The 26011-nt window shown below is 35.5% G+C and overlaps 1 protein-coding gene across 1 annotated transcript in view; it reads left to right on the top strand.

Annotated features, from left to right (window-relative positions):
• The window catches only part of PROS1 (protein S), a 57232-nt gene extending 32005 nt beyond the window's left edge, over positions 1-25227 (top strand). The window contains exons 7-15 of the mRNA XM_082839948.1: positions 967-1092; positions 3731-3852; positions 5438-5553; positions 8587-8776; positions 14119-14286; positions 15600-15768; positions 19324-19472; positions 21492-21717; positions 24822-25227. Coding sequence (XP_082696074.1) covers positions 967-1092; positions 3731-3852; positions 5438-5553; positions 8587-8776; positions 14119-14286; positions 15600-15768; positions 19324-19472; positions 21492-21717; positions 24822-24982 — 1427 coding nt within the window. The 3' untranslated portion in view covers positions 24983-25227. The remainder of the gene's footprint in view (positions 1-966; positions 1093-3730; positions 3853-5437; positions 5554-8586; positions 8777-14118; positions 14287-15599; positions 15769-19323; positions 19473-21491; positions 21718-24821) is intronic.
• Positions 25228-26011: the final 784 nt, after the last annotated feature.

Genomic DNA, 26011 nt, shown 5'->3' with positions numbered 1-26011 from the left:
AAAACTATAGTACCTTATAACACCCAGGATATTGTCACGAATACAATCAACATACAGAAAAATTCCCTTACCACAAGGAATTGATTCATTTATTTTTGTGCAGGTCATTTTAAATAGAGAAATGTCTGAAAATTTGGCTGTTAGTCTGTGGAAAAATTAAACTATCAATATCAACTTTTTAGAGTAGGAAATATATTTTTCATTCTGAGCTCACCTTTCCTCAGAGAGTACAAATGAAAAGAGTTCACTAATAATTACACCTCTATTGAACTATTTCTGTCACTTGTTTTGTTTTTCTCACAGGTGCTTATTCAGTAACTAGTTCCAATCAATACTTCGTCTCTTACTCTACTATGTAATATAAACGCATCTGAAATTTCTGGAATAGTAATTTAACACTAAAATTTACGCTGAATTAGCTGCACTTTATAAGTACTTTAACACCTTACCCAATCCCATTTAAAATTTGAATCACTCTTGAATACTTTAAGCCACAATAGTAGTATGCAGATTTAGCTATTGTCCATTTCCAAAGGAAAGGTGTAAGACTGATGAGCCATCTCATTTTTACTGTTTATATTTGTGATAATACAGAGTAAATATGCTGTTAAGACCGTATTTCAGAAACATGTATTTAAGAATACATATTAAGAATATGATGAGTCTCTTCTTCCATTTATTTTCATACTGTATCCTGTTAGATAAGGAAAAAAAGTGCTTTTTTTTCTTTTACCTGACTACAAAGGAAATAGCAACCATCAATCAAATTCCCTATGTATTTGTATAAAGAAGTCATATTTAGTGAACTAATATATGATGATAGATTTAATATTTTGTTATTCCCAGGCCACTTTGTTGTCTCATTAGATATATTAAACTAGATCCAGGAAACACAAATCAAGGGGTCTTTGCTAGTATCTTCTGGTATGGGAAAAATGTTTTTTAATATACTGGTTTCATTTATAGATGTGGATGAATGCTCTGTGAAGCCAAGCATTTGTGGCACAGCTGTGTGCAAGAACATCCCAGGAGACTTTGAATGTGAATGCACTGAAGGCTACAGATACAATCCCGTATCAGAGTCTTGTGAAGGTAAAGTTCTGGTGGTGTCATTGGTGGTGAAGAGGGTGTTTGCACCCTGATTTGATATGAGAAGCATTGGTTCTTTAGTAGTATGCAATCTGATTGGCCCTCTAAGCTGTATATGAATCGGAGACCTCCCATATATGATAGAAGCAAAAGAACACATTTTTTAAATTATTTATTTATTTATTTACTTACTTTTGGCTGCGTTGGGTCTTCGTTGCTGTGCATGGGCTTTCTCTCGTTGCAGCGAATTGGGGCTACTCCTCATTGCGGTGTGTGGGCTTCTCATTGTGGTGGCTTCTCTTGTTGCGGAGCACGGGCTCTAGGCGCCCGGGCTTCAGTAGTTGTGGCTCACGGGCTCTAGAGCGCAGGCTCAGTACTTGTGGTGCACGGGCTTAGTTGCTCCGGCTTGTGGGATCTTCCCGGACCAGGGACTGAACCCGTGTCCCCTACACTGGCAGGCGGATTCTTAACCACTGTGCCACCAGGGAAAAAGCACATTTTATAATATTCAAAGATAAAAAGAACTTCTAGCTCGAAGGAAGAACACACGCACAAAAAGAAAGGCAAATTTAAAAATCATGTGGGTGTTACAACAAGGGTGGTTAGAAACCTTCGGTTTTATACCAAGCTTTTCAATGATTTTCTGTGCATATATCAGTGTGCCTTTTATTGTAAAATAGTAACTGACCTAGTTCTATTATAATTAAATACATGTAAAAGAAAATCTCTTCATAACCAAATGATAACCAAGCTCTAAAACCTTAAGAAGTACTGATTAGTAATGTTAGTGCCTGTGGTTTTGGGAGAGCCCCTTGGAGCTTATGATTACTTCATTTGGCTCCAGTGGTGCTGCCATGTGTGCCTCAGGTAGCTTAGATGTGTTAGAGCAGGGGTCCCCAACGGCCGGGCCTACACCAGTCCACGACCTGTTAGGAACAGGCCATAGAGCAGGAGGTGAGGGGCGGGTGAGCAAGCAAAGCTCCATCTGCCGCTCCCCATGTCCCCCCATCACTCACGTTACCTCCTGAACCATCGCCCCACCGTCCGTGGAAATATTGTCTTCCACGAAACCAGTCCCTGGTGCCAAAAAGGTTGGGGACCACTGTGTTAGAGAGATTTTTTTAAAAAGCATGGATATATATAAATTATCTCCTTTGAATTTTTTAAAATTTCAAAATGAATTTAATACCATGACTAAAACTAATCAAATCAATAATTTTTCTATTGTGGCAAAATATATATATAAGATGTGCCCTTTAACCATTTTTAAGTGTACAGTTCAGGGGCATTAATTACATTCACACAGTTATGCAGCCATTACCATATCTGTTCCAAAACTTTTCCAAACAGAACTCTAACTGTTAAGCAATAAATTCCCCCTCCTCCCTTTCCCAGCCCCTGATAACCTCCAACTTACTTCTGCCTCTATGAGTTTGCCTAAATTGATGATAATCTTAGAATAGTTTTTTTTTCAACTATTTGTACTCCTTTTGAGATTTTGATGTGTTATAACCTTATACACTCACTGAAAAATATCCCCCCAACCCACCATTTCTACTCTCCCACCACTCCAGGTGGAAATTACTGTAGTAAGCCCTAAGCATTTGCAGACTTATTATTAGCCAACTTCATCATCAATATTGTAGTTATATTCAACGAATGACAGATTTTTTTAAAAAGATGTAAATGTGAAAATGTAAATATATTTATATATAAATATATATTACTTTATTCCTCTAGTTATACTATTCAATTTTTATGGTACTGAGGGTTCACTAATTTGGGGGGGTCTATTTTAAGACATTTTAAGGGAGAACTTATATGCTATAATAGTATTTGAGTTTGGGAATTTTCAAAGATCACAGGGTGTATTCATCAAAAAGGTCAAGGATGGTAGGTTGCTCTGAAGTGTACTTTAGCTGAAGTATCTTATTACAGCTTTTCAAGAATGATTTTCTTAAAATATGGAGTAGGAACAGGGACCATATAGAAGATTTCACAGTATGGGAGGTAATAGCACAGTGAGGTTTTTTGTTTTTTTTACATAAGAAATAAATATATGTCCTTAAATTTATTGTCGCCAGTAATCGTTGCATTATGGAAAGTGAAATTTTCTTGATATGATCATTTAATCTCCAATTACATTAACCTTCAATTAAAAGGGATCTTTTCTTCCTTTCCCTTCCCTATCTTCCTATCCTCCCCTCCCTCCTCCTCCCCTCCTCTCCCCTTCCCTTCCCTTCCTTTTCTTTTCTTCAAAGCAAAGAGTTAAGAAGTAGTGTCAATGGAATTCATATGATCAGATGTGACAGTTACATGGAGACTCTCAGTCTTTTTTTCTTCAAAATCATAAAATTAGTATAATTGTTACATCTTTATTAATTATTAATTACTGAAAGTTATTCATTAAATTTGTTGGTCAGGTATATACATAAATAGAAATTACACTTGTAACTCACTTAAATTTCCATGGCAAGTGATTTGTGATTTGATGTCAAAGGAATGTGATTTGATGTCAAAGGAATTTCTTTCACAAAGGATTTATTATCATTGATTATCTCATACTAAAATCAACATAGTCCTTCTTCTGTGAGATTGAACATTTAGGAGATATTAAAATTTATGTTCTCTTTTACCCCAGATGTGGATGAATGCTCTGAGAACATGTGTGCTCAACTTTGTGTCAATCACCCTGGAGGTTACTCTTGTTACTGTGATGGGAAGAAAGGATTCAAACTTGCTCAAGACCAGAAGAGTTGTGAGGTAACATTTTGCAAGGCTAACCTTCCCATCTCTTTTTTAAAATGAAAGAACCAGATACTTATTTCCACACAGTTGAGGTAAATCAAGAGAATACAGATGTCTATTATAACTGCTATAGTTCAAAGCAGGCTATGAGTCACAATCCATTTTACTAATTTTGGTCATGTAAGTGGTAAACATTGTGGATAATTAGTGACTGGATTAAAAAAAAGAAAAGCTGCAGGGCCACAGTTCAGAGAGTGCTCATCTGTATAGCCTGTACATTTATAAAATGCAAAGTGTATGTTTATTTAAGAAACTAAGAAAAGCTGAGGTTTATACTCCTCTTTGTGAGAAAAAAGTCTTTCACAGAACTTTAGAGAAAACATTTTCCAGTGTCTGCTTTTCTTTATCTCACTCTGACAAGTTTGATCATGCCGCAGGCATGTTAGTACTTGCAAGAGTGCTCATAAAATCTCAGGTAGAAACAACTCTGTCAGAGTAGGATTTAGTTGGGGTTTAAGTATATGGAAATTCAGAGAGGTCAATTTTGTTAATTTGTATCTCTCAAAATTGCTTTTAGTTACTAAGATTCAATTCATAATTGATCCAGAAATTGAATGTTGGGGGTAGGTTCTAGTTCTTCTTCCATTGTAATAAATAGGTCAACATTTGAAGCTCTTTTTTCCTAAATAAGGATCACATGTTAGTGATCTTTAGTCAAATTCTTGAATCTCTTTTAATTTTTAAAAGTTAAAGTGAAATTTCAAATGCTTATGAAGCAGACAGTAAAAAAAGCCTAAACTAAATAACGATTTAATCATGAATTTACACATACCTCTATATCTGCTACCCAGAGAAAGCTGTGTATGTCCAAAAAATGTAACATTTCATGTTTTGCCACCTACTTGGTAAAGAAAGGTAAGGTAAGCTAGTTGGCATACGTAATAACATTGGTAGTACTTCATTGGACTGTATTGTGTTCATGTCTATTTTGTAATTTGGTTTTCTATTATTTCAGTATTTGTTGTAGTTACACATTACCATCTACCTTGGAATAGATTTATGGAAGTTCTAAGAGGAAATGAGATATTATTTCTGGACCTAGATTTAATACAGTGCTGTTTACACAGTTCCCCCCAGAATATCCCTGTATGTATGCCCAAGAACTTCTCCCTTAAAAACCTTTCCATTTTAATATTTGTTTTTGCTCTTAGAAGGAAAAAACCTTGATGTTACATCAGATGACTCTAAATCACTTTTTTTTTGGTGAATTCCTTGGAGATTACAGTGATATCTTACTTTATATTTAACCCATTCCGGTTTTCCAGCATTCCCTTTACTATCTAGATAGCAAATTTTTGCTCAGAAAAATTTTGGCTTAATAAGATTTTAAAACGTGTATTCTTGGAGATTATACTGATGGACTATACAAGGAAGTAAAAGATATTGCTTTATTATTACCATGGGTGTTCTTAATTTATTTTAGTGTATCACAGAGGATACATTTGACAAGAACACTAGGAAATAGAGAAAGGATGATACCCTGACACAAACACCAAGCAGTAACCTATGCTTTTTGTTTGTTTTGTTGCCTTTTCTCCAGGCTGTTCCAGTGTGTCTTCCTTTGAACCTTGACAAAAATTATGAATTGCTTTACTTGGCAGAGCAGTTTGTAGGGGTTGTTTTGTATTTAAAATTTCGTTTGCCGGAAATCACCAGGTGAGGTACCAATGTCAATGATAATTTCTAGAGATAAGCAGGTCAGGACATAAGAAAAGAAGTGACTGAAAGGTTTAAAATGTATGAAATTTTATTATCAGATAAGTTAGGTATATTATCAGTCAGATGATATGAGGTACCCCAAAGTTCATTTTTATCTTTACACGTAATTTTCATGCTTGAATCATTTGGGGTCGTTCTAGGCTGATTTTCTCCAATGATCATTTTATCTTAATCCATAGTTCTTCCTTTTCTAGTGAATACATATTTACTAAGAAGCTGGGAAAGTAGATTTAATGTATTTGTGAAATTTTCTTTCTTTATACATGTTGTTAAAAATTAAGTAATGAGAAATATTCAAAATACTGCTTTTAGAATATAGTTATATTCATAATTATTAAGGAAACTATATATGATTGCTTAAGTAGTATTTTAAAGGAATGCATCGCATGATTTTAGTTGACTATCTGGGTACTTTATCTGCCGTTCCTGTAGTTAGGCTGACTTTTGGGAGGGAGTAATTTCTTCTATTTTTGAGTCATGACTCTAATTATCAAATTTTCTCAGAGCCATACATTGTTGGAACTAGGAAAAGAATTTCAGAATTTTGTTGGAATAATGGAAAGGAAACATTTGAGACTGATTATAGAGTACAAATTTTAAAATATTTTAATTAGATAAGCATGAATATTTAATTCATTAGATATATGAGTGATTATTCATTAAATAATTCAATTCAATCCATAGAAATTTTACCATTAAGGAACATTGAAATTTATTCACTGATTTAATTGTGCTCTTTTGACACTCTCGTTTCCCCCAAGTTGTGGTTTTCCCCTTTAACATCTCAGAGCAAATAATATCTTCTAGTGATTTGATTGTAGACAACCTTTCCTTGCTATGAGAGTAATGAGAATGAGAGAGAAGAGTTCATTATTACATACCTTCAGGCACTTTCAGAGGTATTCATTTTTCACAATTCACAAATGCTTGGGCTGTAACATTGGATCAAATTGGATCAATTATTTCTTTCAGTATTTATTTGTTTATTATTTGTTTAGTTTAAACTTTTTATTGAAGTATTATAAATATATATATATATACACACATAGAAATATACATGTATCTTACATGTAAGCTTGATGAATTTTTATAAGCTGCCACCTGTGTAACGAACACAAAGAACAGCTAACACTTTTATATTTATTTTTTCTTTTTTTGCAAATTCCTTCAGCTCTCTTTCCCATGATCAAATACTTACCCTACCCCCAAAGTTAGAATATTCACTTTTTTTCACTCTACAATACTTCTGAAAAAGAACGAATTGTTCCCCAATATAATGAGTCAGTATGCTGATGTATTCCAGACAGAAAATGTGCAGAACACGACTCTTTGAATGACTGGTTTAGCATGATTTTACAAAGAGAAGGAAATTATCTCCATAATAGGATGAACTTCTATAAGATCCTGAGAGTACATAGATTTGGATTTTGGCAAGATAATAATGCTTCACATCAGCAAAATGTGATGAATATGAAAGAGAATAGAAGTCCCTACTCGAAGCAAAATGGTTCTTTTTAATATGAGTTCAGTAAATTCCTACTACATTGTTATCTACCCAACATACTTTACTCCACATTTACCTCTCTGTAATATTTTCTTGGAATTCTAAAGACTAAAAAGTTTATTCTATCACTTTTTCTTTTTCTTTTGTTTTTTTTTGCCGTACGCGGGCCTCTCACTGTTGTGGCCTCTCCTGTTGCGGAGCACGGGCTCCGGACGCGCAGGCTCAGCAGCCGTGGCTCACGGGCCCAGCCGCTCCGCGGCATGTGGGATCTTCCCGGACCGGGGCACGAACCCGTGTCCCCTGCATCAGCAGGCGGACTCTCAACCACTGCGCCACCAGGGAAGCCCTATCACTTTTTCTTTGTTCCATTTGAGGTAGATTTGTGCCCCATTGCAAGTGGTGCCTCTATCACTATACTATTATATGTGGAATAAGAAAGAGTGTGGGATTCTTTCTTGCCTTATTTAGTAATTATCTGAATTCTTGATTTTTTAACTTAAATTACCTTTATTTTAACTTAACTCAGATGACTAATAGTTATACAACTATTTTTCCTATTCCCTGTTTATCTTTTTTCAGTCATTTTGCTTTGCTGGTTCCTTGGAAACTTTAATGCTAATTCTCATTAAAGTATCCTAAGGGCACTGAATTGATATATATTATTTTTTAGTCCAGCATACTTAAGATTTTTTCCTCCCCTGTAGTAGCTACATACATATATGTGCAGAGTCTTAACAGCAACAGGTGTTATCAGAGCTCAGATAGCCCCAAACGCATGACTATATCTTTTAAGCTCTCCTTCCATGTACTCTAGTATAGTAATTTATGCAATTAGAGTTTGGGAAAGCTTTTGAAATTAAATGAACAGATACATTTAAAAGTCTTTGACTTTACCTTCCTTTACCACACATGAAGTCTTAATTAAGCTTGCAATCATCCAGATACTACCTTGTGTATCTCTGTGAGTGATTCCTTCCTGACATATATGAAATCATAGGAAAATATGTTTTTGATGGATAAAGTTCAATCATGGAATTGTAACATCTTTTACTAATCACGTATGGATACAGCAAAAAAAAAAAAAAAAGGAATCTTAATGTCAGATTACATAGTGTATAAAAGGCTCCAGGAGAGAGACAATATGCCTAATATTTGTACATGAGTATTCCAGCATTTTAAAGAGTGCCTTCAAAACAAATGCCAAAAGATGAAAAATTATCAAAGCATCTTTTCATTGGGAAAAAAGATTCCACGAATAAGCAAGAAGGTATAATAACTTGATTTTAAACACACATGGAGCCAGAGATAATACAAGAACAGCTTAGTCCTGTCCTTCTCTTTTATTTTTTCCAGGGAAAGAGTTGACTCTTTCAACGTATTGCTGTTTGCCAGTACAAGAAAAAAAAAGAATAACATAGTCTTCAATATTTCTTACTATTAAGGCTCTCTCTTTGTCCATTGTTTAGATTTTCAGCTGAATTTGATTTCCGGACATACGATTCAGAAGGTGTTATCCTGTATGCAGAATCTTCTGATCACTCAGCTTGGTTCCTGATTGCACTTCGTGAGGGCAAGATTGAAATTCAGTTTAAGAATGAATATACAGCCAAAGTCACAACTGGAGGCAAAGTTATTAATGATGGTTTATGGAATATGGTACGTTTTGCTGAATTCATAAAGAATCTTTCCACTTTGATGCAATTTGTATAAAATCATTGATCATTTTTTTAATAGTGATACCAAAGCAAAATAATTTTGGGTTTATCTGATGTTGTGTGAAGTATATTCTACATGCTGTAAATCCCTGAAACAGCCTGAGAAGTTATTATCTCTCAATATATTGCAGATTTCCCATAACTGAAGTTGTTTTCAGTTATTTGCTTTGTTAAAGACAACTACTCTGTCCTTAACTTTTTACCTTTTTTAGTGGCTGTCACTGGGTGAACAGTGATATTGCTCCTATAGGTCAGGGGTTATTCTAAGACAACACTGATCAAGGACAGCTACACTGGATAGCCATCAATATTTTTAATGTAAAAGAGAAATACACATAGTAACAAAATAAAAAATTTAATTTAATTTTAAATATTATCATGTAGGTATAATCAGTTTGTACAAACAGGATACACTAGCTGGTACCAATTATAGTGCTTAGAAACTAGCATTTTTAGATAATCCCTAAAAGTGAGTCTTTATTTTAATAATCAAGAACAGCACTTTAATTTACTGTATTAAAATGGAACTTTTCTTGGAGAAGGAATTACTTGGAGAAGGGATTACTGTTAGTCCACAGAGGGGAGAATTCCTTTCTGCAATTAAATCAATGCTACTTTCAGCAGAGAAGAGCAGAGAGAAGAATGTTGTGCCCCAAACAGACACTACCTAAGCCTGTGGGAACTGACAAGAGGTCCATGTTGAGCAGCCATGTAAAGTCATCACTAAATTATTTCATTCTTATATTTATCCACTCTTGCAGTCATATACGCAATAAGCTTTTAGTGAGCATGTTTAAAGTGCTACATCCCTGAGTTCAAGGCTCTAAAACTATAGCAAGAGTTTGTCCTTGCTCGAGGTTAGTACCTCACAGTTTAGTAGCTGATGCTGCCTTATGAACTAATACAATATAATGTGAAATATGTTACAGGAAGGTGGTAATAAAGAACAGTTGGGTGCAGATATGGTTCACCAAAAAGGGGGCTGTCTGTCTTTTGGCAGCCATGGATTTTGGGCTCCTAACTCTAAAAGAATAGTGTCTTCACAAGATCAAATGCAACTGTCAGAGAAGTCACTAAAATTCTCTGACTTCTAATGCTTATTAGTGTATCTTTGTTACTACATCTTTCCTACTATATCTCTATCTAGAATATTTGATGCATACAGCTATACCTCCAATGTGCTGCAGAATACATTTTAATGGCTAACGTCCCTAAATCACCTATCTAAAACTGCTAAAATCACTTTTGCAGCAAAAGAGAGTGAACAGAATTTTTTCTAATGAGTTTATACAAATTGAAAATATCAGCTGTTTGAAGGTGAATTTAGATAAATTTCTAGGTAGGATATAATATGTATAAAGAAGAAGGTAAATATTTATCTGTGAAATTATCATGAGTTGCAAGTAGTGTTTATTAAAGAACTGTTCATGAGTGATATTATTAAAGACAGGATTCGAGGGCTTCCCTGGTGGCGCAGTGGTTGAGAGTCCGCCTGCCGATGCAGGGGACACGGGTTCGTGCCCCCGTCCGGGAAGATCCCACATGCCACGGAGCGGCTGGGCCCGTGAGCCATGGCCGCTGGGCCTGCGCTTCTGGAGCCTGTGCTCCGCAACGGGAGAGGCCACAACAGTGAGAGGCCCGCGTACTGCAAAAAAATAAATAAATAAAAAGGGACAGGATTCGGGATGGATGGAAGGTAGCTGTTCAGTTTCATTTATTTGTCTCCTATGTTTATGATTCTTGTTAAAAAGAAACTATTATTTAATGATATGCCCATGTTTTAACTAAAACACTTACATTAAAATCTCCCTCTATAAACTGAATACAAGTTTATATAAAAAATAAAGTTTAAGAACAATAAGCAAGTCAGAGAAAAACTTGACTCTGGTAATAAACTTGGTGCTGGCTGTTTTTCTTTAAATTGTAATTCAATATTGTAACAATTTATGCATTTTATGTCCCCGAGCATGGTAGTTTTACTAGCTTTTAATCCTGATGATTTATTAAAGAATTATATACTGTTTCAAACAAATTTATGCAGCACAGAAATTATTTCAAATAAATAAATACTTTAAATAAGTATTTTAATTTTAATTAATGACAAAGTGGTTAAGTTAAATTAATCTGTAAACTGGACTATGGATTATTTTAAAATTTTAAATAAAATACTTTAAAAATAAGAAATTAGAATTAAAGCATATAACAGAATTGTTTTGTAATTCAGATTTAAAAAATTGAATGTGTAATGATTAAGTCATTAGAATGGCTACAACCTGTAGGAATAAATATTGCTACTTTGTAAGTGATTATTATATTTCATAGTTGGGTATAATCCTAATATTGGTGGGAAATATATAATTTGTATAATAATTTCATTTATTCAACAAAATATTTATTGAGCACTTTATGTGCTATTCCTTCTTCTAGATGGTGGGGATACGACAGTGAATAAAACAAAGTCCCTGCTCTAATGGAGCTTGCATTGTGGTGGTGAGATGAAAACCACAAATGCATCAACAAATAGACATGTCAGATAGTGATTAATGCTATGAGAAAAAAGAAAAGCAAGGCCAGGCAATAGAGAATGATGATGGTGAGTGTGCATATGGAATCAGGAAAGCCATCTCTGATGAGATTACGTTAGAAAGAGACTTGAGGACACAAGACCGGAGAACTTTTTGGGGGAAGATAATTCTGTCACGTGAACAGCAAATACAGAGTCTTAGGCTAACTTAGATGATTTTGAGAAGTGACATAATCTAATTTGCATGTTAAAAGATAATCCTGGTTAGGACCTAATGGCTTTGTGGAAACTAGACAGTAGAGAGTAAGGACAGAATAGGATGTGGGGTTAGGAGACTATGGCAACAACACAGTGGAGAGAAGATGGCAGCTTTGACTGGAGTGTTGATAGTGGGAGTGGTGAGAAGTGGTCAGATTCTGTATATATTTTTAAGGTCCAGCTTTCAATTTAAGGTAGATAAAAACTTTTTGGTATTCAGCATAAAGAGGGCTTTAAAGGCCCTGAGATTGGTTATTGTCAATCTGTCGTTTTAAACTCTATCACATCCAATATAATGCTCTAATTATTATATAAAAAAGAAAATAATTTTTAGAAAGTAATATGTATTTCCATATGTAAATGCTCAAGTTCAAGTATAATATTTGTCAAAGCTTACTCCTATACATAGAATAACATGAAAGCTACAACTGAAGACATGCTTGGGGGTGTTGTATTGGCAACTGAAAAACCATAAGTGCATAAATGGTATTGCCATTAGTAATAGTAATTTTCCAAAATGGTGAGAAAATCTTGATAAAGATCCAAACAAAACAAACATCAGTCTATTCTTTGTTTACAAGATTATTACATTCTTGAAAAATTCAGTGAATGCTGAAGTGGTACAACAGATATTTAGTGTTTGTATTACACACAAGCACAGGTAATTATAAGCATGAGTATACCCTACATGAATATCTACTAGGAAGGTTCAGAAAATTTGTAGGATATTGGATATTTTATTATTTATTTTGCATGACTATCCTGCATATTGCAGGGTGTGTCTACATCTTGCAATGTCAGCATACCACTTACTGTGAAAACTAAAAGTGCCCACCACCCCCAAATTTGCCCCAGAGTGGGGCAATAAAGCCCCCTTTAAAAATATTTGCATGACTAGAGGGATGAACTCTGGGGCTTATTATAGAGGTTAAGAAGAAGAGGATCCAGCAAAGAAGACTGAGAAGGGGTGTGAGGAGAAGCAAGCCAGACGGAGGTCCTGGAGGCTAAGTTAAGAACATCTTTCAAGGAGGGAATAATCATTAGAATAAAATGATGGTGACTGCTTATATTAAGGACAGAGCCTTGACCAACTTTAACTCTGTAAATGTTACCAAATTTATTTTATTTACTTTAGAGCATAGATTTTTCCTTCCTGTAGTAGTGCTTTAATATGCCTATTGTTTGGCTTCCCTGATTGATAAGTAAACGAAGAGTTTGCGTTTTGAGTCCTACAGTTTTACATAAGGAGATTGCAGCAATGGTTCTTCAAATTGCCTTTATGGGAAGATTTTTTTAAAAAATATTTATTTATTTATTTTCCTTATTTTTTTGTCTGCAACACGTCTTATTTGCGACACACGGGATCTATGTTGAGGCATGTGGGATCTTTTTGTTAAGGCACGCGGTCTCTTCGTTGCGGCGCTCGGGCTTCTCTCCTAGTTGCAGCGCGCGGGTTTTCTCTCTCTCGTTGTGGCTCGCGGGCTCCAGAGCCCGTGAGCTCTGTAGTTTGCGGCACGTGGGCTCTTGTTGAGTCTCACAAGCTCAATAGTTGTGGCGTCTGGGCTTAGTTGCCCTGCAGTATGTGGTGATCTTAGTTTCCCGACCAGGGATCAAACCCTCGGTCCCTGCATTGGAAGGGGGATTCTTTACCACTGGGCTACTAGGGAAGTCCAGGGAAGATTTATTTTTTTTTTAATTGTTGGTTACCACTACTTCCAACCGTTTTTAGAAATCCAAACTACTTTCAAAATTGGAAAAAACCAATTTAATTTAATGTGCTTTCTTATGACCTCAACTATTTTTGAATTTTGAAATAAAATATAATTTGTGCATAATGAACAGAATACTGAATGTACTAACTTCTCTTAATTTATATTAAAAATTCATTTACCTTATTGATTTCATATTTATACTATCAGACAAATGCAAAATAAGGGCACTTAAAAGTTTTCTAAGATTTTCTTTTTTGCAGTACGCGGGCCTCTCACTGCCGTGGCCCCTCCCGCTGTGGAGCACAGGCTCCGGACGCGCAGGCCCAACGGCCATGGCTCACGGGCCCAGCTGCTCCGCGGCATGCGGGATCCTCCCGGACCAGGGCACGAACCCACGTCCCCTGCATCGGCAGGCGAACTCTCAACCACTGTGCCACCTGGGAAGCCCCCACTTTCTTTTTTTAAACTGTTAATTTTATGGCACACTGGTGTTGAAAGATATATATTATAAATGGGTGTTTAAATATAATAGAAAAATATTGATTTTTAAACTTTAAAATATGGTATTGATTTAATTTTCGATCAAGAATTACCACACTAAAACACATTTTTATCACCTTTATACTAATGTGACATTTCAAATGTATTGGAACAAATTAACAAGTACAGTAAAATGATTACTTTGGAAAATTATATACTGGAATAATAACAGGATTTTTCAATCGTGGTGTTTCAAATGAAACGCAGTAATGTTTGGTTGTTTGATAATTTTTGTCTTTTTAATTATAGGTCTCCGTGGAAGAATTAGAACAGAGTATTAGTGTAAAAATAGCTAAAGAAGCTGTAATGAATATAAATAAACCTGAAAGCCTTTTTAAGCCTACCAATGGGTTTCTAGAAACCAAAGTATACTTTGCAGGAATACCTCGGAAAGTGGAGAATGCACTCATTAGACCGGTAACGATTCAAGCTTATATCATTCATCATGGATGAATTCCTTCATCTGTAATAGATTTGAAAATGTGTTTTTCTGAGAGTCAAATGAAGTTATTTTGTTGAACATACCAACTGTGAAAACTTGAATTGAACATGGAAAAATAACATTATCAACCCTTGAAATTATATTAAGGAAATAAGAAAATGAATGTAGTGTTTTTGAGCCCATTTAAATTCCCAGCATTACTCATGGAGAAGTAGATTTTCAAAAATTCTCCGAGTATCAGTTCAACGTTAACATTATAATAGTCCATACTCAGCCATTAAACATATAAATACATATATTTGAGTCCAAAATTACATGATTTTGTAGAAGCCTGTCAAAGAACTTTCTTAGGTCTGTTTTAGGACTAAAATTTGGGAGATAAGGATAGCACATGAGGTGGAATGTTTTAAACAGAAAAATCTTTGGTGGGAATATAACTGCAGCCTGTCATAAATTGAAGTTAGATATAACAGATGATTTTCTGTATGTGGTATTTGACTAACTACCATGGAAAAGGTTTCATGAAGGAGACTAATCAATGACCTTGAAGAGTTTTAAATTTTTCATTTGAAGTCATGGGTCTGCCAGTTTTACACTTGCTGATTTAACTTAAATATTGACCATTTTGTATCCATCTTTCAGTTACCTTAGCTTTAAAAAGATTTCTGTGATATGATATAAAACCTGAATTAGTTAACTCATGTCAGAGTGAATATACCTGTCCTTTGAAATTGATAAATCAAGACATTTAAAAAGTAAAATAAATTATTCAAAAAGAATCAACTATTTATGAAATGGCTGCATGTCTTGAATGTGGGTGGTTGCTTTGGTGAGACTGAAGAATGCAAACACTTTTGTTCCTGAAGAGGCTTAGTATCTGACGGCAAGACAAACCTAGTTGTAAATGCAGTTAAAGAAAAACAGAAAGCAGCTTAGAACTCAGGGGCACAGTTAGAAGCATATATGGAACTCGAGAGCAGAAGAGTTAGTGCTGGATGATGCAGAATAGGCAGGTGGGGCTTGAGGTGTTAAAAATCACTAGGATCCCAGTGGAGGTCTCTGATGGCATAAGCTCACTTTTACTGAAAAAGACTTTCCATCTGAAGGACACCTTGAACAAAATTTAGATACAATTCAAAATATGTTAAATACTTTAAAATGTCATCAAAGAAAGAATTTTGCCTCTAAATGAAAACCTATATCTTATAATCAATTAAGCCACTTCATTTATGAGTCTGTCTTTTTTAAGTTTAAAATGCTTTCATTGATCTATATTTTAAATTGTTAGATTAACCCTCGTCTAGATGGATGTATTCGAGGCTGGAATTTGATGAATCAAGGAGCTTCAGGAGTAAAGGAAATCATTCAAGAAAAACAAAATAAGCATTGTCTTGTCACTGTGGAGAAGGGTTCCTACTATCCTGGTTCTGGAGTTGCTCAATTTAGCATAGATTATAGTAAGTGATTTCCCATTTTATCTTTCTTTTCTCATTACTGTTTAAATTTATTCATTAACAAACAGCAATAATTCCTTCAGTAAACATTGTTGAGTACTTACTATGTGCCAGATATAGTGTTAGGCTTATTCATACTGTTATATATTTTTAATAGAATTTTTCCAAGTATATTGGGAGAAAAAATGTAGTTGAATATGCTTATGTTGTTATTTAAAGGTTATTGGCACATAATCTGATTAATTTTGGGTAAATTAAATTTACCTGTTTTAAGGTTCACCAGTTTCTTAGTTGTATTGAGTCTACTGATTAATGCATCAAAGGTATTCATCTTTATTTCTAGCATTTCCATTTAATCCTTTCCTAAAATATCAACCTCTTTGTTAAAATTTCCCATCTGTTCATGCGTGTTGTCCATCTTTTCCACCCAAGCCTTCAACTTATTAACCATAATTAAATTCCTTGTCTGACAGTTCCAATATCTGTGTCATATCTAAATCTGGTCATATTGATTGCTTTTTCTCTTGACTGTGGGTCATTTTTCCATGCTTCCTTCTGCATTTAATAATTTTTGTTTAAAGGTGGGTGTCAGATAAAACAGTAGAGACTGAGATAAATAATATTTACATTTGGAGATGAGCACAGCTCTCCTTTTGCTAGACACTTAATGAGGGGACTTGAATCAATCTAGTCAAGAATTGAGCTGCTTCGGTTTTCTTGTTTCCATGACTACCCTTCAAATTCCTTTAATATACCTTGTGCTTAGGGTAGCGGCCAGAGGATTTTTCTTAATAACTGATCCACCCTCAGCTTTAGATATTGCTTTCATTTGCCTCAAGAAAGTGTCTCTCTCTGGTCTTGTTTCACTCCCAGAAGTGCTCTTAGTTGTTATTTGACATTTGCTAGCAATTTAGAGGGGTCTGGGGGTCAGAGGAGCATTCTCTAATGTTCTGGTGCAGATTCAGTCTTAGACAGGTGTTAACATTCCTGTGTCTCAGGGGTGTGGACTTTCCACTGTCCCCCCTCCTGCCCACCAGTAAGGGAGATATCTAATGGTCAGGACTCAAGGTGTATTCCTGCTCCTTCCCCAGGGTAAATGATATTTTGTTGTTGTTTTGCTTTTTGCTATTTTCATTCCCTAATCTGTAGGTGCAATGGGACTTTGATGTGACCTAACAGCAACAAGGTTTTGCTGCCTTTCCCCTAATGCTTTAAGTCTTGCTGAGAGCAGACAAAGAATGATCTGGGTGAGACTTTGTGCCTTTCCTGCAGTTTGCTGTTCCTCTCCCCTTGGGCTTGTACTAGGAAGGAAACTTTCTCTAACCTCTTTCTCTTCTCCCAGTTTTTCTCTTGAGCACCCAGTAAGATCCTTTGAATGGGTATGAATTTCCCATGTGTTTGCAGTTTCCCTGGCTTCTATATTCTCACACCAGCCCCTACTTGGACTTTAGCGTTTTGTTAAGATTTTTACCTACATGCTTTTTACCAAATTGTATAGTGTTTGTTGTCTGCCTTGGGTAAGAGAGTACTCTCCTCCTGTTTCTCCCTCGAAGCATCTGTCTTCCTTTAGGTTTCTAGTCAGTTGTTCTGCAACCTCGGCTCTTGGTGATAGTTCAAGAAAAGTTGTACTTATATAGATAATTGGTCTTTTGTTGTTTTAAGAATGGGAACGAGTACTCTCCGCAGTTTTCTATAGTCTAATAGGAACAGGAACTCTTGCCAAACCGACCCCAGGTTTTTACCTTTACAAATAATACTTCTGGGATATCCTTGGACATTTATCCTTGTACCCTCATGTGATTAATTCTGTAGGAGAGAATCTCAGATTCTCTCCATCAAAGGTTATGCAAAGGTATAATTCCTACTGTTCAATCAGATTCTCTTCCAAAGATGATTTATCAATTTGTACTTTTACCAAGAGAAGAAAGTTTATGCTTGGGATTTGTTTCTAATTTGAGAGTTGAAAAATTAAATCTTGTAGTTCTAATTATTATCCCAGTTTCTACTGAAGTTGAATATCTCACCATATGTTTATTAGGTATTTGTGTAGCTTAATTATTTTATTGGCGTCTCTGTCTTTTTGTGTTTTAGGAGTTCATTATTTGAGCTACTAACAGTTTGTATTATAAATTTAGTGTTGATTTGATATCTCTGGTTTAAGAAAAAAACATATTTTAAATTTTTTATTTTCAGCCTTAAAAAGTATTGCTACAGTTTTAAGAAAGCATCTTACACTAGTGCTTTCTGTTTCCTAACATAAATTAATATGTCTTTAACTTTAGCTCTGTTCTGTATATGAAGGTATTTAAAAAAAAAAAAAAAGTTTAAATTGAGTTGATGACTGGACATAGGCAAAAACTAGGCCCACAATTTGTTCAAAGGACAAAAAGAAATCTCTGGAAAGAAAATGAAAATAAGAGTTTTATTGCACCTGAAAGAAATTACTTTCATAAGTAATTAGTTATTTCACAGGTAATATGAAAGTGACCTACTTTATAATTAATATTTAATGTTACATTATAATTTCTGTACATTTACATGTTCATTTTAGTTTGAGTTTGTTAATATCTTAGAGTAAATTTACTTACTTCAAAATGATTATATGCATTTTTTTTCTCTTGCGTGGGAATTAAAGGATTATAGTGAAAAATGTTATAGTATTAGATGTGGCTAAATGGAAGAACATCTTGTCAAAGGAAAATTATTTTCTCCATTCACATTCACCTTTTTAAAGCCTCCAAGTAGTATTTGGGCTATTGTTGTACATTACTTTATGTTGAATGACGAAGACTGCATTCAGATTGTAAACTAATATTTTCAGAAATCAAACTATTTTGAAATCATATTAATTCAATAAATATTTGTTAAGGGACTGCTGAGGAAGACAGTGATGATAGAGACATGTAGAGCTTGCACTCTAGTTGGGTAGACAATTGACCTAGTAATTAAGAGAAAGAATGTTAAGTATTATGATAAGAGAATCACACAAGAGCTCCTATTAGAATTTCAAAGTTAACTATTGACTTCAGAGTATTTCTCTACCATTACACCATCCCACACCCCTATGTATAGAAATCATACTTTGCTTTCCCACTGCTCTAATCTGACCTCTATATGGAAGAGAAGTGGGGCGGGGGGTGGCAGCTATACCCAAATTTTCCCTCAGAAATAGTACAATAAATGTGTTGAACTTTCTTCTAATGTGTACTTTAAAATACAACCACTCTGAGATTTGACCATGGGAGAATATATAAGACAGAAGGAAGAGCTATTAAAGAGCAAATGGAAAAAATCGTAGTAATCCTGAACACCACAATCCAGAATTCTGTTGTAGGAAGAAGAACAAAAGGATGAGGCTCCATCTGTGTTTCCTGCCTGCCTTGAAAACTGTTTTTCTTTTGCTCTGTTGTGCCTTGGTTATATAGATCATTGAAAAAGAGGACTGAAATCTTTAGTATCACACAAAGATGGCTTTGAGTATTGATAAGATTATACTTAATTCCTTCTGGTGCACCTTAGGAGGACATTGATCCTGCTTCTGTTTCATTGTTTAAACAGAGAATGTATCCAATCCTGAGGCTTGGCAAGTAAATGTGTCCTTGAATATTCGCCCATCGTCGGGCACCGGTGTTATGTTGGCCTTGGTTTCCAGTAACACAGTGCCCTTTGCCTTGTCCTTGGTGGACTCCGCCACTGAAGAGCTTCAGGTAACTTTAAATCTTTATGATCCTTGGTTTGTAATTTTTTTTAAATCCGTAAAATGGATTAAATTGCAGTATTTACCTCAAAGTGCTATTTTGAAAATTAAATAACTTATATAAGCTATTTGGCATAGCCTCTAACACATCATTAAAGATTCAATAAATATTCATTATTGTTACTTTTTTGCTGGCTTATTCCCAAGGTTTGAACCAAGAAGTAAAGGGATGGGAGGGGGGAATGGAAAAGCCTATTGCATCTATAGCTCCGATTAGGCAGACTCACACAAAGGTTGCTTGGAGTCTTCTCTGAGTACCCAGAGATCTGCCCTTATTCAGAATCTTTGAAGTATCATGGGAATTTGTATGTATTAACAAAATAGAAGTGAGTCTGACTGCAATCCACTCTGAAATGTTCAGTGCCTAATTATAATGTTTGTGTTTTCTGGCACTCTTAATCTTTTCTCCCATAAGTAAATTAGGAAAGACTACAGAAAACTAAAACCAGTCTATTTGGCTTCCTGCTGGCAACTCTGCCTTGAAATTAGGAGAAAGCACAGGAAAAAACTCTTGGATAAAAGAAAACATGAGAGTTATCAGATCTGTATTATCCAACTTCTATTAGAGGCTAATAGTTCTGTCCTTGTGTCATCCACAGTGGGGGGATTCCAAGTTACAGCAAGCAGCTTTCGTTTGTGCCGCGGTTGGCTTGGATGCTCTCTGTGGCTTTTAGAAAGAGACATATAATTGAATAATGCCTGTAGTGATCAAAAGGGATGCTATTTGCCACTTAAAGGTTGGATGGGGGCAGTTTCTGATGGTTAACTGTAAGCAACCTAAAAAGATCCTGCTGAGCTTTTGTCTCCAGTGACCACAGGAGCTTGCGACATTTGGGTTTCAGCTTTTTTTTTGCTTGTTTGTTTTGTTCTTTAAGCAAAATGGAAATCCTGCCTTCAACACTACATTCACACGGTAGAGGAGGTTAACAAGTGCCATGTCTTTGATATTTATTTTATCTTTTCTGTGTTTGTCTTCATGGCCACAGCCCCCCTTTTTTTTTGGTGTGTCAGATTGCCTTCTTATGATCTGTGAACAACGTTTCATAACATTATTCCACATAATATTGATCATTCTGGAACATTTTCTCAGCTGACTTTTCCTGAGTTCAGGATATGCATGTGTATAACACAGTAACAGATTTCCTCAGCTAAGCTGTATTTGGGAAGTATAGGCTTCATTTAGCATTGGTATCTTGGATTCCTAAGTAAACACTTCAGACTATCTTTCTACCATCTGGGAAGCATCATAACAACCGTCTCCCTCGTTTTGATTTTATTTTTTCTCTCCTTTTATATTTCCCCTACACGCCGGGAAGCTAGATGTATAGATGACTCTCAACAAGTTGAGTAATTTAGTATATCAGCAGTTTGAAAAGTTCAGAAAAAAAAAATATATATATATATATAGAGAGAGAGAGAGAGAACCTTCTGGTAAATACTCTGTAACTTACTGCTGGCAATCCTGGTTTTTCTTTCTCAGAGACTTCATAAAATTTGTCCCAAGTCTACAGGATTTCTTGTGTGGCACAAATAAACCTTTCAGTCTTGCTGGCATGTGCTTACTAAAGCACTTCAAAATTTCCAAGTCTTTTCCCCAACAAAGAATGATTCAACTCCTTCCTTTTCCATATGTAGGTTTTGAAATTAGGAAGGCTCATAAACAGAAATGTATTGCTTAAGACACTACTTTGGTTCCCATTGTTGGTGAGACAATGCTGTTAGTTTATTGAATTTTCGGAACCTGCTATACATGTACATCTTAGCTAAACCTGGAGTTTTTAAAACTAATGTGTATTTTAAAATTATGATTACGATAATAGTAGTTTTTTCATTTAAATAAATTTGAAAGCTCTACCATACTTTTCCCCACCTCATTGAAATTCTGTTTTTGAATTTCACAAATTAAAGTCTCTCTTAAGCAGCATTAACGTTAGTACTTGTTATATTGAGTCTTTGCTCTGTTCTTCAGGATATCCTGGTATCTGTTGAAAATATGGTAATAGCTCGGATAGAGGCCCTAAGTCTGTGCTCTAATCAACAATCCCTTCTGGAAATCAGAGTCAACAGAAACAATTTGGAGCTGTTGACTCAAAATAGAAAAGACAGCTTCCACTCTGAAGACTTTCACAGACAATTTGCCATCTTGAACAAAGCAATGAAAGAAACAGTGGCCACTTACTTGGGTGGCCTTCCAGGTATCTTCTTACTTTTTCTTCAGTTTTAAAAAGTATATTTTTAATGAAATTGATAGTATTTTAAATATGTAATTGTAGTAAAACAGCATCTATCTGTCTATCTATATATATATATACAGCATATGTAGTTAGAGTAAAGGGGCATCAGAAGGGAAGAGAAAATTCCAGTATCCATTATTCTTTTTCTGGGGGTTTGCATGAACATTTTATTGGTACATTTTTATTTAATTTATTTAATGGTAAACTGAAACTAACCAAGCTTTGCTGCATTTGACTATCCTAGCCAGAAATGATTTATTATATCATTTTATCCTCACAGTTATCTTCTGAGTTTAATATTTATTCTTCAATTCAACCATCAGTCACCCAATATTATTAAGAACCTATGTCTCAGGCAGTAGGGACACAGCAATAAACAAATGGATATGATCTCTCCTCTTAAGACCTTTACAATCTAGCGGCAGAGGTACATATTAAACAAGTGATTAGGAAAATATAAAAAAAAGATTTCATAACTTCTATGGAAAAAAAGTAGGGGTTACTATTAGAGCCTGAAATTGAGGCCTGATCTGGTTATGGGGGCCAGGAACAAGCTCTCTGAAGAAGGCAATAAGATACAAATCTGATATTTGAAGGATTAAATGAAGTTAACCAGGTGATGAGGGTGGAGACTGGAACTAGTAGTATGCAGGTAAAAGTGTCCATGGCAAAATGGAAAGGGGTTGACATGCTTGAGGAATATATAGAAGACCAGTATGGTGAGAGCACATTGGGCAAGGAGGATGGTACTACAAGAGGAGGCTGTGAAATGGGTGGGTGGGTGGGAGGTTTGTAGACCTCGTTCAGGGTCGTGCATCTTATTATTAGAGCCTTGAGAATCATTAACAAGTTTTAGACAAGGAAGTGGTCTATCAATAATGAAGTTTAAAAGAATTTCCCTGCATAATGGATGGAGATGGACAGGTGGGAGACAAAAGTGGATGAGATGAGTTGGGGGCTACTGAAGTAGTTCAGATGGAGAAGCAGTAATAATAACAGTAGTGACAACGATACTGCCATCGTTCATATTTAGTGCATAATAAACAGTCTGGGCATTGTTCAGAGTGCTTCAATTGTATCAACCCATTTGATATTTAAAGTAGTCCTGTGGGGTAGGTACTATTGTTATCTCCATTTTGCAGATGAGGAAGCTGGGGAAGCTGCTGGACTAGGGTGATGGTGGTGGAGATACTATACAGTGAATAGATTGGAGATGTATGTGAGAAACAAAGTTAATAGAAATTAATGATTGAAAGAAGCTCTTAGGTATTTGGCATGAGCAGTTGCATGGGTGAAGATTCCATTTACCAAGATGGGGAAAACTGGAGAAAAAATAGTTAATATTGGAAAACATAAAATTGCCATCAACACTTTTCTTTAAATGACAAAAAAATTGAGGCAGAAAGTTTTTTAGAAGCATTTTCAAATACCATTTGCATGCTATTCTCATGGGGAGAATTCTGAGTTTGATGTCTAGACTTCTAGTAACCTTCATTAAGTTACTTTAACTGCTCAGTGTGTTCATTTCCCATATATGGAAATTTTATCTGGGTTTTGGGGGAATAGAAGTAAATAGGCTGTAGGAAAATTCCTTGGCGGTCCAGTGGTTAGGATTCGGTGCTTTCGTTGCCATGGCCTGGGTTCAGTCCCTGGTCGGAGAACTGAAATCCTGCCAGCCATGCGGCGCAGCCAAGATATACAAAAAGAAAAAAGAAGTAAATAGGCTGCAAAAGTTATAAATCGATGGATTGATAGATCCATGGATAGATATAGATACATAGTTACATTAACGTGATTAATTATTAGGAAGTAAAATTACAGTTCAAATGAATGAATTCTGCATTGAAATCCACCTACTACCTTATTCACAAATTAGTTCAATGCAATTTTAGGAAATCAAACAAACAATGAAAGAGTTCAAAAGAAGTGAAAATATCAGAATTTCAGTGGTTCCAGGACTTTGGCAACAGCACTGAGAACTGACTTTAGGCAAGATGTGTTTAGAAAAAGAGTGAGGAAAAATTGAGGAGAACTGGAAATTGAGACATTGAGAGTGTGAACTATGGGATGGGTAAATTGATTGTTATGCAAAATAGATGTGTTAAATTGCACGTTATGAATTGAAAATCAGGGGAAATAGATGATTCTGAGGATATTTATAACAGTGGTATAACCTATGATAGTCAGCCAGACTTGAAAGGTTTTCTTAAAAAATGCTATGAGCCCATAGAAAAGTATGGACTTATTCACTACATTGGCAAGTTAGAAGTGGGACATTTGAAGTATATATATATATATTTTTGCATAAGACACTGAGGAGGAAGAATAAGGGCTGAAGAATATCCATTGGGATTAAAATTTATGGAGATGAGATGCCAAAAAAAGAGGAAGCAAGTAGAGAGATGGATGTTTTGAAGATGAACCACAGTTCTTAGGAATCCAAGGGTGTCGCCTAAGTATTAAGTTTGATAAGGAGAGTAAAGTGTAGAAAGGCCTAGAGGCCCTATTTACTGAAGTATTATTAAAACTGTTATTTTTCAGAACACCAAACATTACATAAAAGTGAATTCCCTATCACAACCTGCTATCGTATGCTCAGCAAGACACTATTTCGTTGGAAAATATAGAATTCCAGCAAAAATAAAAGAGATATATTTATTGTGGCATTTAAAAAAGATTTCCAAGTAACTATAATTTTGAGTTGAAAAAATGACTTAATAATGCTTAAACTATTGCTCAGATTTAAAGAGGAAATAATAAAGTAGAACATCACAAGGAAGAATACGCTATTTTCTACTCTTTTTAAAGTATGTTTCTTTACCTAAGGTTTGGCTGGAACTGTTTACACAATCAGAGGAACTCATGCTATGCTGAATTCAGTGCCAAGCACAATACCTTATATACACAGGAGTCACTTAATATGAATATATTGAACAGAATTACATTATTAACTTTTCCTTTAGGATTAGATTTTGGTTGGAAATGGGCAGTCTGAATAATTCCTCTAACTATAAGCAAGTAAGATGCTAATCCTGGGCTAATATTTTAATATTCTGTTTTTACAGATGTTCCATTCAGTGCCACACCAGTGAATGCCTTTTATAATGGCTGTATGGAAGTGAACATTAATGGTGTACAGTTGGATCTGGATGAAGCCATTTCTAAACATAATGATATTAGAGCTCACTCGTGTCCATCAGTTTGGAAAAAGACAAAGAATACTTAAGGCATCTTTTCTCTGCTGATAATATCTTTTTCCAGTGTGTAATTATACTTATGTTTCAATAATAGCTGAAGGGTTTTACCTGTGATGTGCAGACCTTGATTATTTCGTGGTACTTTAACCTGGAATTTTAAAAAGGTCCTTTTTCAAGAAAACAAGATTCTCTTGTGATACAAATTGCATTAAAAAAATTCTTCTGTTCTGTCTAGAGATTAAATAATGAAACCTATAAAAATTTTTAATTTGAATTTTTTGCTACAAATGACATTTCTTCATTTTTACATTTGTAAAATTTAATTTTATCATCATGAACTAGTGTTTAAATATCTTTTTGTGTGTGGGGGGGGGAAGGCAAGGAAGTTAAACCTTTGTTGGAATCCAAACAAAAGTACACGTGACTAAATACCACTGTTACCAGTCCCTCCCAAGTCGGTCCCCAATAAAGGACCTTCTGCCTGGTGTAGCTTGAACCAATAGAAGGAAACTGAGTTGGCTTCAGAAGCAAAGGAAAGCTTTGTTCTCTGATGAGAGAATGGAAAGGTGGGAGCTCCCGCTCTAGAGCACACGCAGCACACGCTCTCCCGACAGGCCGTGGGCGGGGCTGCTTTACAAGGATCTCAGCAGGAGGGGGTGGGGTTCTCCCCGGGCCGGCACAGCTGTGCTGCTCACGCTCCAGATCGCAGTGCCTGGCGCAGCATCCCTGCACATGGCCCGCCGCCGCCGCCGCCATCTTGAACTGAGGGTCCTGCTCGGCGCTTCTGCACATGGGTCCCTAAACTAAGGTGTTGGCACGGTTGTTTCCTAGGAGGAACTCTGGTCTGAAGGGCAGGTGTGAGGCCTCAGCATGCGGCCCCCTGTGAACAAGTGAAACTTGACTTGAGCACAAAGGAAAAGAAAAAGGTTAGACTTTATTTTATTACCGAGAAATTGTTAATGGGCTTTGCTGGTGACACTATTGATCAGAGCAGATACTTTTTTGTTTTCGTTTTTTCCTCATGAAGGCAGAAGAGACATTGGCCTATTAAGTATGAA

This window comes from Leucopleurus acutus (genome assembly GCF_964270905.1).
Source record: "Leucopleurus acutus genome assembly, chromosome: 5".
NCBI classification, from domain to species: domain Eukaryota; kingdom Metazoa; phylum Chordata; class Mammalia; order Artiodactyla; family Delphinidae; genus Leucopleurus; species Leucopleurus acutus.
This window is presented reverse-complemented; position numbering and strand designations above follow the sequence as displayed.